The 14,303-nt window shown below is 45.2% G+C and overlaps 1 protein-coding gene across 1 annotated transcript in view; it reads left to right on the forward strand.

The window, feature by feature from the left end:
• Positions 1-1,491: 1,491 nt before the first annotated feature.
• Positions 1,492-14,303, forward strand: part of Pygl (phosphorylase, glycogen, liver) — a 36,991-nt gene continuing 24,179 nt past the window's right edge. Inside the window, exons 1-4 of the mRNA XM_005376795.2 lie at positions 1,492-1,879; positions 7,242-7,343; positions 9,442-9,520; positions 14,087-14,190. Of these exons, the coding sequence (XP_005376852.1) occupies positions 1,637-1,879; positions 7,242-7,343; positions 9,442-9,520; positions 14,087-14,190 (528 nt within the window). The 5' untranslated portion in view covers positions 1,492-1,636. The remainder of the gene's footprint in view (positions 1,880-7,241; positions 7,344-9,441; positions 9,521-14,086; positions 14,191-14,303) is intronic.

Consider the following 14,303-nt stretch of genomic DNA (forward strand, 5'->3'; position numbering starts at 1 on the left):
GACACACACACTTTACTAATCCCTCACACCAGCTGTGCTCACTATCCTCCTTGACCTTCACACCCAGCCCCCTTACTCCCCATCCAGGGGCTCAGGCTTTATTTTGCCTCTGTTGCTTCCAGACCTCCTTGGAGTAGCTTCCTTCATCCTATGGCTCCGCCCAGTTTTCCATCCAAGTATTAGAGCTGCCTGGGTGTTTCCACACTAATATAGGAATGATGCCGAAACAGCTTAAGGCTCTGACTATCCTGTGGATATTCAAAGCTGATACGGTGACAATTTGTTGCTTTGGCATTTGTCAAGGACTTCAAACTTTATCACCCAACCTTGCTTAGTTGTAAGATGAACCGTTTTGGTGGGGCTCCACTCTTCTTCTTAATTCAGGCTATTTCTGGCCTCATCCTCATCCAAACCCGCAGTCCTCCTCTCCTATCCGCGCTTCCCCGTGCTGCTCAGCAGTTCTGCACGCATTGCCCAGGGCCCACGCCGGCTCAGCGCTGCCCCGCAGGCTCCGGCTGGAACCGAAACTCCAGAAGCTGGACGGCAAAGGTCAAGGAATGCCGCCAGACCTACAGGCCTGGAGCTTGCATTTTTACAGTGAAACTGCATTTGATCTGGATGAAATAATCCTGCCCCTCACTCGTGTACCAACTCAAAATAATCAGCTTTGGAGAGAAAAAAATTGAAAAACTTCTGATATCCTAAAATGTTTGCTTTTGCCAGAGTTTAAAACATAACACACACACACACACACACACACACACACACACACACGGAACTGGACAGGGAACGGTGCAAAGAGCAGCCTGTTCAGAGGAACACAGAGCGGCTTGTTTCCCATAAATAAGGAAACTGACCCGGTGAGGGATTCCTTCTCTCCAACACACACACACCCTCCTCTCCCCTCTCCACCGCCCCCTCCTACGGTACAGCAAACAAAGGGCCTAAGGCCACCGCGGAAGGACCCAGATTCTTACCAGCCCACCCTCAAGACTACGGGGTCAGGCTGTAGACAACAAGAAACCCGCTGAGTCCCTGAGTCCTCGAAAAGTCAATGACAACATCGGAGGCGCCCTAGGGAATCGCGATGGGGCAGGCACCACAGACCGGGAGCGGGGTGGGAACAACAGCAGCAGAAGCCCCCTGACCCCAAGAGTACTTCCGACGACCCTCAGGGCGAGACTCGAGGTGAGAAACGATGACGACGATGGTATTGCAAAAAAAAAAAAAAAAAATCTGCAAAACAAGTTTGCCAACAAGCACGCGTTCGCACAGAGGACTCCCTGGTGGGTCTCTGCGGCCGGCCGGCGGGAGGCGGACAGACTCGGCCTCCCGGGGTTCTGCCAGGCCGGAGGCAGGAAGGGCTCCGAGCGCGACGTGACCGCAGAGGCCCTCGCCCAGCGCCACCTCCGGCCGCCACGCCCAGCGCCCTGCACCGCCCACGCGGGGGCGGACCCTGCTCCGCGGCGCTCAAAAGCTGTGGTCCCGCGCGCGGGTGCGCGGTGTCCGGTGTGGGTGCCCCGTGTCCAGCGTGGGTGTCTCGGTGTCCTGCCTGTGTCTCCCCTACCCGGCGTGGGTGCCCGGTGTCCGGCGTGGGTGCCCCGCGTCCGCGGCCCGCCCCGCTCCCGCCGCGGCCATGGCGAAGCCGCTGACCGACCAGGAGAAGCGGCGGCAGATCAGCATCCGCGGCATCGTGGGCGTGGAGAACGTGGCCGAGCTGAAGAAGGGCTTCAACCGCCACCTGCACTTCACGCTGGTCAAGGACCGCAACGTGGCCACGCCGCGCGACTACTTCTTCGCGCTGGCGCACACGGTGCGCGACCACCTGGTGGGACGCTGGATCCGCACGCAGCAGCACTACTACGACAAGAGCCCCAAGGTACGCAGGCCTCCGGGCCGGGTCCCCAGAGTGTCCCCGCCGCACCCTGCCCCGGCCACCGCGGAGACCCGGGACGGACATCCCCGGGCTGTGGGCTGGACTGACTCGGCCTTCCCGCCGGCACTCACCCAAGCCTCCGGCCCACAAACTTTTGGGGAGTGTGATGGGCCTCGGGCCTCTCATTCCGTATGCAGGCACCGTTGTAAGTCCTGGCATTCAGCCTGCGAAAGCAGATAAACTTATTGTTTGAGGAAGGCGACAAATATAGAGTTCCTCAAGTGGCAGTGAGTGTCCAGGCTTGTGCAAGGGACAGTCTCAGCGTGCCTCCCCACACACACGTTCCACACGTCCTCCTGGCCCCGGAGCTGCCCAGGACCGCCTCTGTCCAGCCCACGGGGCCGGAGCGTCCGGTCGAGTGGTTTGGGCACACGGAGGGACACTGTCTTCTCCTGACCCTTCTGAGAAGGGGACAAGAAGCCAGTGGGAAGAACTGGTGGGGAAGGACAGGGTCTGTGCACAGCCGGGGTGAGAGCAGCTCTGGCCCCTGCAGGGAGGGCTGCGCTAGACTGGCAGAGGCTGGAAAAGCTAGCTGGAGAAAGCAAAGGACTGGAATGTATCCTAAGGCAACGAGAAATACACAGAAATATTTGTTAGGATTTTTAAATATGTAAAAGCATGAGGAAAAATGATGCATACTCCCAGTGCCCAAGAACTATAGGAATGTTGGTTGTTTCTTGTTTTGTTTCCTTACCCTACCCCGACCCACACCCCTGTACTGGGAATTGAACCCAGAGCCCTGACCCTGAGCTACATCCCTGGCCCTTTCTACTTTTTATTTTGAGGCAGGGTCTAGTTAAATTGCCCAGGCAGTGCAGGAACTTGCAGTCTTCCTGCCTCAGCCTCCAGCCTGCTGGGGTTACAGGCATGCACCACCACACCCAGTTTAAGAATTTTTAAAAGAGAGAAAGAACATACGTTTTCCTAAAAAGAAATTGCAGCTGTAACAACACTTTCAAATAGAAAGTAAAAGTCACCCCAGAGGCCTAGCAGCTGCTACCCAAATGTAGCAACTGCTAGAATATATGCTTAGAAATCTAAGTGTATCTTAGAAAACACTTCAGTACCTTTACGGTATCTTTTTCTTATTTGCACAAAGGAGATGTTACCATACTGTACCTTGCATTAAAAATAGTTGAAATAATTTTAAGCTGAAGAGTAGAATGAGACACAGACACACACACACACACACACACACACAGGTTAGACCCTTGTACAGCACTTAGCACCATAGTACCTTGTGTGTTCTCCTGCCTGTACGTTACGGCTTTCCTGGTCCTCTGATAGGTTTCTTCTGTGTTCTCCTTTCCTACCCAAGTGCAAGGATGAGCCAGGCGTTCTGGCCAATGCGCTGGAGGTGAACATCAAACATGGTGCACTGGACACGTTAATAGTGTCCACTCCGCGACAGTCATTTACCTAAACAGGGCGCTTCCTGCCCCGTGGCACATCGAGTGGGAGACGCATCAAGATGTAGAGATGAATCCCAAATCTGGATTTCTATTCTGAGTTCTTCATTAAACTCCATTTCTACATTTGCAAGTGTTTAGCGAGCATACCCAGATCTCTTCCTAGTTCCTCAAATGCAGCTGTACTAAACGTTCAAGTTAGGTCCCTCCCATCTTGTCCTGCGCTCACCGTTGCTAATTTCAACGGCACTGTCATCTTGACAGGAGCCAGACATAAAACTGGAGTCTCACTTTGACTTCCTCCTGTATCCCCCATTGGAAAGGTTGCCAGGATCTGGTTGATTTCTGCAAGTCGCCTTGCACTTACCCACCCTCTTCCTGTCCTGCTTTCTGCCTCGTTGAGGCCCTGGCTGCTGGTCCGTCACAGCAGACTTCTGAACAGTGACCTCGCTTCCCAAAGGGGTATCAGTGGCAGTGTGAGGCTGACGACCCAGCAGATAGGTTTTGTCTGGCCAGCAAGACATCTCTCCGCAGTTTAATTTCAGCGCCTTTGGACGGGACTCCTGCATACTCCATTCCACAATGTTTTTTCTCAGCTCTGGGAATGCATGGAATTTGCAGTCCATCTCATTGCCTAGAGGATCCACTGATTAAGCTTCTAGCGCAATGTAGCTTGCCCCGTGCTCGTCCTTCCAGGCTCCACAGCCTGCTCTGGTCTTTAAGCACTGAAAAGCCCTTTTCTATCGGAAGAGCCTGCCCTTCCCACCTCACCCTGCAGATCCTGGACGTCCTTGCTCTCCTCCAAGCCAATCCCCAGTTCCAGGCCCCTGCTACACTGTGCTTTCCACTTGGCAGTCCCTCTGTGCCGTATCAGCCACCACGCTCTGCTCTCTCCTGCCCTGCAAGTCTCGCTTTCAGCGTCGTCTGTCCTCTACCTCTTCCTGGAAGTACCCGGGTCCTTTGCTTAATGCGAGGAATAAAATACAAAATATTTTTTAAACAATGGTCTTTGGTATGTCTTCTTTATCTTTGTTTTTGTTTTATTTTGTTTTGTCTTTTTGAGACAAGGTCACGCTACGCAGTTCAGACTGGCCTTGAGCTCACTTTGTAGCACAGGCTGGCCTCAAACTCACAACGATCCTCCTGCCTCAGCCTCCTCCTGAGTGCTGGAATTACAAGCATGCACCACCACACCCAGCTGTCTTCTTTATCTTTGCAAAGCTTTTGAAAATATCTGCTTTTGTATAATACACGTAAAAGATTAGGAATAGTGGTGCAAACATACTTTATAAGGTATATCAGAAGTGATTGAGTATTTGACTGCTAAGCGTGTATAGTGAATACGTGGAGACCATTGACTTACAGGATGGCAAAGATCTGTCTTTCAAGGTCTTATATAGTCTCAAACAAGAGGGGAGACCCTCCCCAGTGAAAAAATTATGTATGAGAAAATGGGAAATGTCCTATTCTTATGAAGTTTGTCCCATAAGGAGGGTCTCTCATTTATTTTATTTTGGACAATAGCATATTTTTTGGAAGACCTTGAAACAGCTTAAAATATATTTTTTCAATTTTTATTTTTTAACTAGTACAGGTTTGCAGTACACAATGCCTACACTCCTCATGGGGAGTCAGTGCGTGTGTACAATGCATCTCAGCTCCTTTTCACCCCTCCCCCTCCCTTCTCCTCCGCCCCCCATCTCCTGCTCCCCTCCCCCTTTGTAAAAGGTCTACCTTCCTATTTCCTATGATCTACCTTTTAGTTTACTTTTTATTTATATTTGGGGTTATTTTTAATTTAAAAAATTATGCTGAAGATATGTGCCTTGATTCTATAGTGTCACCTTTTTTTATTTTATGAAACAATACATCAAATTTTCATAACCAGAAAATAAGAAAATAACAATAGTTATTATACTGTTTTTCATTAAGCTTTTGTGTCTGATTTATTTCACTTAACATTGTCTCAAGGTGCATCCATTTTCCTATAAACCACTCAAGTCTATCCTTCTTTATGGCAGAGTAGTACTCCACTGTGTATAAATATCACATAAATATCACATTTTCTTTATCCATTCCTCTGTTGATGGAGATATAGGCCACTTCCAAGATTTAACTATTATAAATTACACTACCATAAACCTGAGCATGCGTGTGTCACTGTGATATGATGTCTTTAACTCTTTCAGAAAGATACTAGGAGAATAGCTGGGTTAAGTAGAATTTCTATTTAGTTTTTTTGAGGTGTCTCCCTCTCCATTAATGATTTCTATAATTTAAGAAAGTTTTTTTCAGTACTAGGGTTTAAACTCCAGGCCTTGTTTCTGCTAGGCAAATGTCCTGTCACTAGGCTGTCTTCCCAGCCTTTAAAGTATCCTTAATGTATATTTTAACATACCTTAAGTCCACTCTCATTTTGAATCATGAAGAGGGAGGCGTTAGCAGTATTCCCAAAGGTATGGCCTCGCGATTGCAGGTGTTAGATGTAGACTGGATTCTCTTCGTAGAACGCTAAAAACTAAAAAGCAGAACCCTGTGGTTCTGTTACAGAGATCATGAAAATACACAGAGGGAGGAGCGTCAAAAGGCCAGGCTAATACGACCCCGATGTGTATTTGTGCCTCAAGGTACTGATTCCGGCGACAGCAGTGGCTGGCGTGAGTGGGGCCTTGCCTGCGGCCTGGATCTGCCCAGGAAAACTGCCTGTCCCTCTTCCCACTGAGGCAGCTATCGGCTAGGGGGACCCTGGTGGCGGCGTGTAGACATCCCCCCAATGTGGATAAGAAAATGATCTGCTTTGGAAAGTGGTGTCACATACTCCTCCTGCAAAGATGGCGGCTTGTCCCTGAATTCAATTGTTTCATGAAATGAAAAAGTGAAATTTCTAAATTGACCTTTCCAAATAGTATTTTACTTTAATAAATATGTATAATATGCGAAGTATTATGGTAGTTATTTATTATACTGAACTCTGTCTGTGATGTTATATGTTTTCTGATTGGTCAAGTACTTTTCTTTTGGGTTTGTATAGCAATGGGAGAATCCAAAAATTATAAAGGTGACTTTATATTGGGGCATTTACAGATTTTTGTTGTTTCATGTCTGCTGGAAAAAATAAAGGCAACCAATACAGAGGGTAAGATATTATTGAAAAGGAAAGATGAAGTTACCGATGTTTTTAACTAGTAAACGATCCTAAAATAAAATGGTTTTAGGCAGAGCTGAACTTTGCACCTCTCCCTTTCAACTCTGCTATTATTTACCTGGCTTTTATCATGTCAAAGGCAAACAGTTTCTAAGTCGATAGAGAAGTTTTCCTAAATCATTAAAGCAACCTAATAAATCTTAGGTATCTTCTTATTCAGAAGGAACCCTTTCCAGCTCATAGACTTTTTAGAATAATTTTAATTCTAACACAGTAAAGTGATCAGTCAAGGTGGAATATTTTCTAGAGAGAGAGTGTGTGCTCCTCAGTCCCTGTGTTTCTTGGATCACTTTCCGTGGTCACAGCCAACCTGTCTCACCCTCCCCTAAGCAAATAAGAGGCTCCAGGGCTGACTTCCGCTTGCCCAAAACATGTTTTATTCTTGAGATTCACAGACTAAGGAGGACACAAAACATTGAATCCAAGTAACTGGATGTGTTTTGAGGGGGGTCTCCCTCCCTAGGGGTAAAATATATCAACTACTTTGACAAAAGTAGTATAAAATGGTTTTCCCAAGCTAATTATCAGGAACACTTTTATGTCTACTATCATACAGCTGTAGAACTCATCTGAAAGACCAGCCCTGCTAGTGTGTTATTTCTTGGTGGGCTAACATAGGAGCTTTGTGTTACTATGTTGAAAGGTACAGTTGACTAATAAAGGAATCAAGACCTTTTTTTCTTTGTTTCAGAGGGTTTATTACCTCTCTCTGGAATTCTACATGGGCCGAACCTTACAGAACACTATGATCAACCTTGGCCTGCAGAATGCTTGTGATGAGGCTATTTACCAGGTATGCTGTTCTCCTTTTAAATCTCAAGCTTACTTCAAGAACCTTGAGAATATACCGTGTGCATACACACAAAAGCAAGAAAAAGTGTAGACATGGCCATCACAAACTATTATAAATATGCATTACTAGTGATCACTGGTTTAAGAGGAACAACCAGAAAAAGAAGTCAGAGAACTGGTTGTGACAGAGGAGAATTTTCTTTTGCAATTAGGTGTTTGACTGAATTCCCCAACAAATTCCATTTTAGAAATTAGCGTCTGAACAAGCCTTTACAAGTCTCCCTGTGAGAATTGCAAGCTTTCATATATGCTCTTGTCTAATACAAGTACTTTTTAAGAAATGATCTCAGTCTGAGTTATTCATATACCAAGGCAGTATATGGCAATGATAAGCTTTTAAAGTGCTGTTGTCATACTTTTCTGTTGCTTAATGCGATGTAAAATGTAGTTCCTCTTTAAAGGAGACTGAGCCTAATGCACTAATGTGTTTTTATGAATGTATTTCAGTTTCTCCCCCTGAGCTTCAGGTATCCCCATACTACAAATAAATAGTCCTTAACTTTTTTGATGTGGTTGAAGGGAAGAATGGACGTTTGCAAAGACAAATCGTAAACGCAACTTCAGGCTGATCCTTTCCCTTGCCGTGGGGTTATCTTCTTATGTGGCCAGCTGCTTACCTCCAGGGGCTGGTGCCCTTCACGAGGGTTAGGGAGAGCTTTTCCTGTGACCAAAGCATTGCAGCCTTCCTCCACTTCCTTTTTTTCTTTACTTCCTCTCACAGCAGTTGAAAATAATATGCTTCCCTTGGAGTCACCCATGACCCATGACCAGGTGAGATGTGTCGAGTTACACAAGCGTTTCAGAACTTTGAAAAGCCTGCCTGTCAGCACCAGCAGTGGGCTTGCTCCAGCTAATAGTGAGCAAACTCAAAAGCCCCATCCATAGCAAAGTGAAGCAAAACTCTGTTTGATCTCTTGCATAAGATTTAATTTTCCAGATTGGTGTGAGAAGCCACACTGGGTGTTAGGATGGACACCCAAAAGGAGGCTCTGTGAGATGTGGGTCATCGACTTCGAGGAGACTCACACCTTACGCATGTGTTTTCAACGTGCGAATTAGTTTTCCATTTTTAAAGCTGTTGCGTGACTTTCAGATGAGAACGCGGCCATTTCACAACAGGCTGCCTCAGCCAAGTATGGGCTAGATTATCATCCAGGTGGGGGGAAGAGGTCATGTATTTTAACTGGCCATCATTCTCCTCATTTTAAGATAAGCAATCTAAAGTGATCTGCAGAGCTGCACCCCAGGGGGGCTGGTAGATCTGGCTGTGCGATCACGATACCTTGGGACTGAGAGCTCACTGGAAGCCAGTCCCATGCATCCCCAAGTTCTCGATCCTCCTTGGTCCCCAACAGCAACCCCGGAGGAAACAGAGGCTTTTAGCTCCACCCAGCTAGACTGCAGGACTGCGGTTCCCCGTGGCCGTCAAGCCCCAGCAGTGACTCACAGGTCTGGGGTTCGCAGCTTTTGACCTCGCTGAGTAAATGTGCTGTGGTTATGGAAGAATGAACTCCAGTCCACACCAACAAGTCTGTCCTCAGGCCTTTTGCTTATTTTCAAAACACCTCAGCCCAACTAATGTCAGCTTGTAATGGGCTATTTTGAAAGTTTTAACCCTACAGCACATACACCAAAAGGGGGGAAAAAAAAAAAAAAACCTTTTAAAATAATAGTAATAAGTAACAATATTTATGGAGGAACATTTGCCTAAAAATAGTCCTCCTGCTTTGTATAATTTCATTCAGTGCCCTACAACTCTACATGAGATAGGTACCGTTATCCTCCACAGTCTTAAAATGCAAGAAGCAAAGCATAGGGAGATTTAGAGTCTGTAGTGGGCATCCGGAGTGCAGAGTCTGTAGTGGACTTCCGGAGTGCCCCTGCTGTGCACCTTTTACCATCGGCACCGAGAGTCACCAGCTCCACTGTGACAGGAGCTGGTGCTGAATCAAATGCACAGATGGACCTCAGTGTCTGGCCATCTTGGAGACCACCTGCATGTGTATCCACACCCGGTATTGTTTCTCTTTCATCATCAGCTCGGGTTGGACATGGAGGAGTTGGAAGAAGTTGAAGAAGATGCGGGACTTGGCAATGGTGGCCTGGGGAGGCTTGCGGGTGAGTGGCGTGGAAGTATGTTACACTGTCTGGCTGAGTGTCTCCTTCTCAGATGCTGTGCACCATCATGCTTAGAAGAACCAAGCGAGCTTCCAACGAGAAGTACAAGGTGTGGCCTAGTTAGACGTATTTGTTCATGAGCTTTTCATGGTGGTTGGTTGATTCGGTACAGATGGGAACTTGAAGAAAAGAGACATTGCTTAAAGCCCTCTGAGACATTGCTTAAAACCAGGGTTAACCAGATCCTTCCTGTGAATACACGGGTTTCCAAAGTGGGCTCTTACTTCCCTGCTCAATGCACGCGCATTTGTGTGGGAGAACAGAGTCGTTAAGCCTTGCCTTGCTCCCTTGACACTTTGCTTTTTGATTAACCAGTGGGCAGGGGTACACTAATATTACTGGGACAGTTTAGTTAACTAATATCCTTTTTGTACAGATACAGTTTGAGTTCTTTGCTTTATCTGGAGAATGGCTTTTTTTTTTTTAGCTAATACAAAGGAAAATATTAAAAAAATACTAATTCCACTGATTTAAAAATATGCACCCTTATAACCAAGCAATTCTGCTTTTTCATATCTATCCCAAGGAAACACTCAACCATGTGCACAAGAAGACATATGGAAAATGCTATTGTTACAGTGCCATTTGTAAAAACAAAATATTAAAATTAGCCTAATGGTCAAAGATTAAAATTGACCTATATAGCTATTTAAGTTGCATTAAAACACTTTCAGCATGATACCATTTATATTTTTTTACAAACTGAATATTTTCTGTGACTATGACTACATAAACATAGAAAAAAGGCCTGGCAGCACAATGGCACATGCCTGTAACCCTACCTACATAAGAGGCAGGAGGGTTGCAAGCTCAAGAACAGACTGGGCAACTTGGCAAGACCCTGTCTCAAAATAAAAAATAAAAGGGCTAGGGATGTAGCTCAGTGGTAAAATGCCCTTGAGTTCAATTCTTGGTACAAAAAAACAAAAATAAAGAAAGAGGGAGGAATGGAAGAAGGAAAGAAGAAAGGAAAAGATCAAGAATTTACTCTTCTTTTGCTTTCTTTCTTATTTTTCTAATGCTGAAGATAGAATACAGGGCCTTGCACATGCTAGGCAAGTGCTGTACCACTGAGCTACCCCAGTCCAAGGTCTGGAACTTAAAGATTAAATTCAGTTTAAATATTAAACTGTCCTTGGTAAAGAAGAGAGCAGAGCTGGGGATGGCAATCAAAAGATAATGTTTTACATCGTATTGTCTCCCTGGTGTGAGAAACTGAAAGAGTAAATAAGGTCTAAAATATACAATAGATACTGTGAAATGGGAAGAAATTGTTCAAAAGAAAAAAGGAACTAGGATGGGGGAAGGGGAGAGGAAGGAAAGAAATAGAAAAAAATGCAAGTTAGGTATACTACTAGTGTCTCTTATTTCATTGAAAAGGAAGGTTTGTGCTAATATCAATTGGAGAATTTTTTTATGTCCATATCTTGTACTCTTAGTAACTATTTTCAAGATAACAATATGCAATGTATTAACTATTGTTATTCTCCTATTATTTTATGAAATTTTGTTTTACTTTTTTCCATACAAGAAAGATAATGGACTGGGGATATAGCTCAGTGGCATAAGCACCTGCCTGGCAAGTGCAAGGTCATGAGTTTGATCCCTGGTACTGCAAAAAAAAAAAAAAAAAATGTTTTAATATGTTTTGAAGAAGGTTGTATTACTTGTGGACTCTAAATCCTATAATAAAAAGATACTGCCACACTTATATCAAATTATACTCTTACGAAAAATAAAAATTTCTTCTTTTCAGAAGAAACTTTTAGAAATGGTTCCAAAACTCTCTTAATTTTGCACAAACTTTCAAGCTAGAAAGTAATTTACATCTGTTTCCTGTTGCTTAACACCCCAGCAGCAGCAATGTGCTTTAATATTGCTACTTGTGATAAAAATTTAAAAAACAAAAACACCTCCTGTGGGACCCCTGTACCTTCTCGAACTCAGCAGACAATGCAGTAGGTGTCCTTGGGCTGCAGGCAGACCAGCAGTGCCGGTAAAAATCACATCTAAGCATGAGAACTCGAACTCTGACCCATGCTACAACAGACAGTGAAACCCAAGATCATTATGTAAAGTGAAATAAGCCCATCATGATGGACAAAGCCTGTATGATTCCAATTAGATGCTACTCCTAGGGTGGTCAGGTTCACAGAGGCAATGTGAGTGACAGCTGTCAGGGGCTGGGGATGGGAGAATGGAGAATGGGTGTTTATTGGGTACAGAGTTTCTGTCGGAGAGATGGAAAGAGTACTAGGAATGGAGGTGGTGGCGATTGTGAAACATGACTGTACTGACTGCCTCTGAACTCTATTTTAAAATGGTTACTGCATGGATGTTATATGTGTGTTATGCTATCACAACTGAAAGAACAACTTATATTATTCAGCTAGTAAGTAGGTGAACCAGAATCCACAGGCACATCTGCGTACTTTCCTCTATGCCAAAACAGAGCTTCATTTTCACAGAGGTCTGTTACAGCAATTGAAAAGATTTTGTGTTGGGACATTGAACTGAAATATTCCACTCCATTGAAGAAAAACCACATTATTGATGAGAAGAAAAAAAAAATGAGAACTACCCTGCCTGCCTTTTACGGGAAACACAACCTTTCAGTACAGTTGGCTGGGTTCACCCCTTCGTGTCTGACGTTGATGGCTGTACTAGGCACTTTCCCATCACCGGGGAAAGACACCCACCACCCACCACCTACAGGAGGAGAGGCTTATTTGGATGTCACTTTCCAGCGGATTCAGTCCAAGGTTTCGCTCCAAAGCAGAAATGGTATTGTAGAGAGGCGTGGCAGAGAGAAGCTGCCAACCTAAGGCAGCCGGGAAGCAGAAGGAGAAGAAGGAATGGCACAAGAATCGGCCGATGAATGTGTAGGAGCCCACCGGTAAGCGCAGCACCCCCAGGGTCCACTCGCCTTCTCAACACGTGAGACTTCAGTGGGGGATGGCTTAGGTCTAATCCCTAACGATTATCGTGCTCCTCTAGGTAAACAGTAAGTTCGAAGAGTAAAACTTGCAAACGGGGCTGAGTAATTTTTTTAGATGATCTCAGCTCCTCCCTGAGGAGAAAGACTGGGACCCTGTTCCGGTCAGGCTGTAAGGGTGAGCTGACCAGGAGCCCGGAAGAACCAAGTGGCCACAGCCCGAGAGAGCAGGAACTGGAGTGGAGCCAGGCACAGGACCGGACCAGACACGTTAGAGTAACTCCAAGGCCTCAGCCACTCGCCTGTGGGTCTGTGTTTTAAAGCTGCATCATGAACCCAGCTCAATCCTCTCTGTTTGGTTCTCTTTGGTTTGGTTTACTCAGTTCAGATTTCTGACCGAGACAGCCCAATTAGTGTAACCCCTTAATTTGCACCCAGCGCCAAGGTAGACCCCTTCCCTGCCCGTAGATTGACTGTTCTGGATCAGATGCTGTGTGATTCAGTAAGATAAAACCTAGCAAAAAACAAACAAAAAATAAATTAAAAAATGATTCAGCCGGCAAGGACTTGTTGGGCTATTTCAAAGCTAATTTTTTCAGCAGCATGATTATCTCAGGACTCTAGGACACTGTGTTTCTTGTGTTCCTTCCTCGGTCTGGAGAAAAAGCTGATGGCAGCAAGGAAGATTTTTCTCAGAAGTCTTCTGCCCCTAGCAGAATTCCTGCTGCCCCAAAGTGGGTTGGTTGTTACTGCAGCTCCAAGCCGATGCCCATCCCAAACAAAGGAAATAGAATGAGTCTGACCGGCTTAAAAGCTTAGACCTTTTAGAGATGAGTGGTGAACCTTTTAGAGCCCCAGTGCCCACACTGCAACCCAAACCCCACCTATTTACCATAAAGTTCCAGCGTCTCAGTGAAACCTGAATACTGAGACTTTTGTTCAGAACAAACAACTCATACATTAACATTTTTTGTCTTAAAAGAAAAACAAATAACACAGGCCATAGGTTCACCACTACTGGCTTAGACCAATCCAGCCAGATTCCTTTCCTGGTCCAGTATTCCTGGAACATATGATCATCTGTCTCCTAAATACTATACTGGAATTCCATCAGCTAGTCTGATGTAGATGTCCAGCTAGTCAGTCAGATGCTATAACAGAACCAGAACTGGCCACACAGAAGTTACAGTCCACTGTGGCTATCTTTTCAGCCTCCCTTGGAAGGGGCAGTGTAACAAGCATCATAGCTAAGGCTGGGAGATTCTTTATATGTTCCCAAACAAAACACTGATATAGACACAGTGGTTATTTCCAGGTGGTGAGGTAATAAATGATATTTATTTTCTTCTTTGTATACCTTTATGATTTACAACTTTTCCATAGTATTCATTTTATAATTCAAAAGATGTTATTTTAAAATCACTGATTATCATGTAGTGGGCTTTCTGCTTTGAAATACAAATATGGTTTCTCACAGAAAAATGTCTTGCACAGCCATGTTTTATAGGGAAAGACTTGAAATTTACACTGAGCTAATGACTCTACCTTTGCCTGTACTCTGTCTAATTTAGCCTGCTTCTTGGACTCCATGGCCACCTTGGGACTTGCAGCCTATGGATATGGCATCCGATACGAATACGGAATCTTCAACCAGAAGATCCGAGAGGGGTGGCAGGTATGTAAACTGTCTTCTTAAAACGCTGCCATTGAAGTGCTTCCTGACTTCTTTCACTGTGCTCTGGGTAATTTATAATTTATGAGCCTTTAACACGAGCTGTACTCACTTCT

This window comes from Chinchilla lanigera, unplaced genomic scaffold (assembly GCF_000276665.1).
Source record: "Chinchilla lanigera isolate Chin_1 unplaced genomic scaffold, ChiLan1.0 scaffold00008, whole genome shotgun sequence".
Lineage (NCBI taxonomy): Eukaryota > Metazoa > Chordata > Mammalia > Rodentia > Chinchillidae > Chinchilla > Chinchilla lanigera.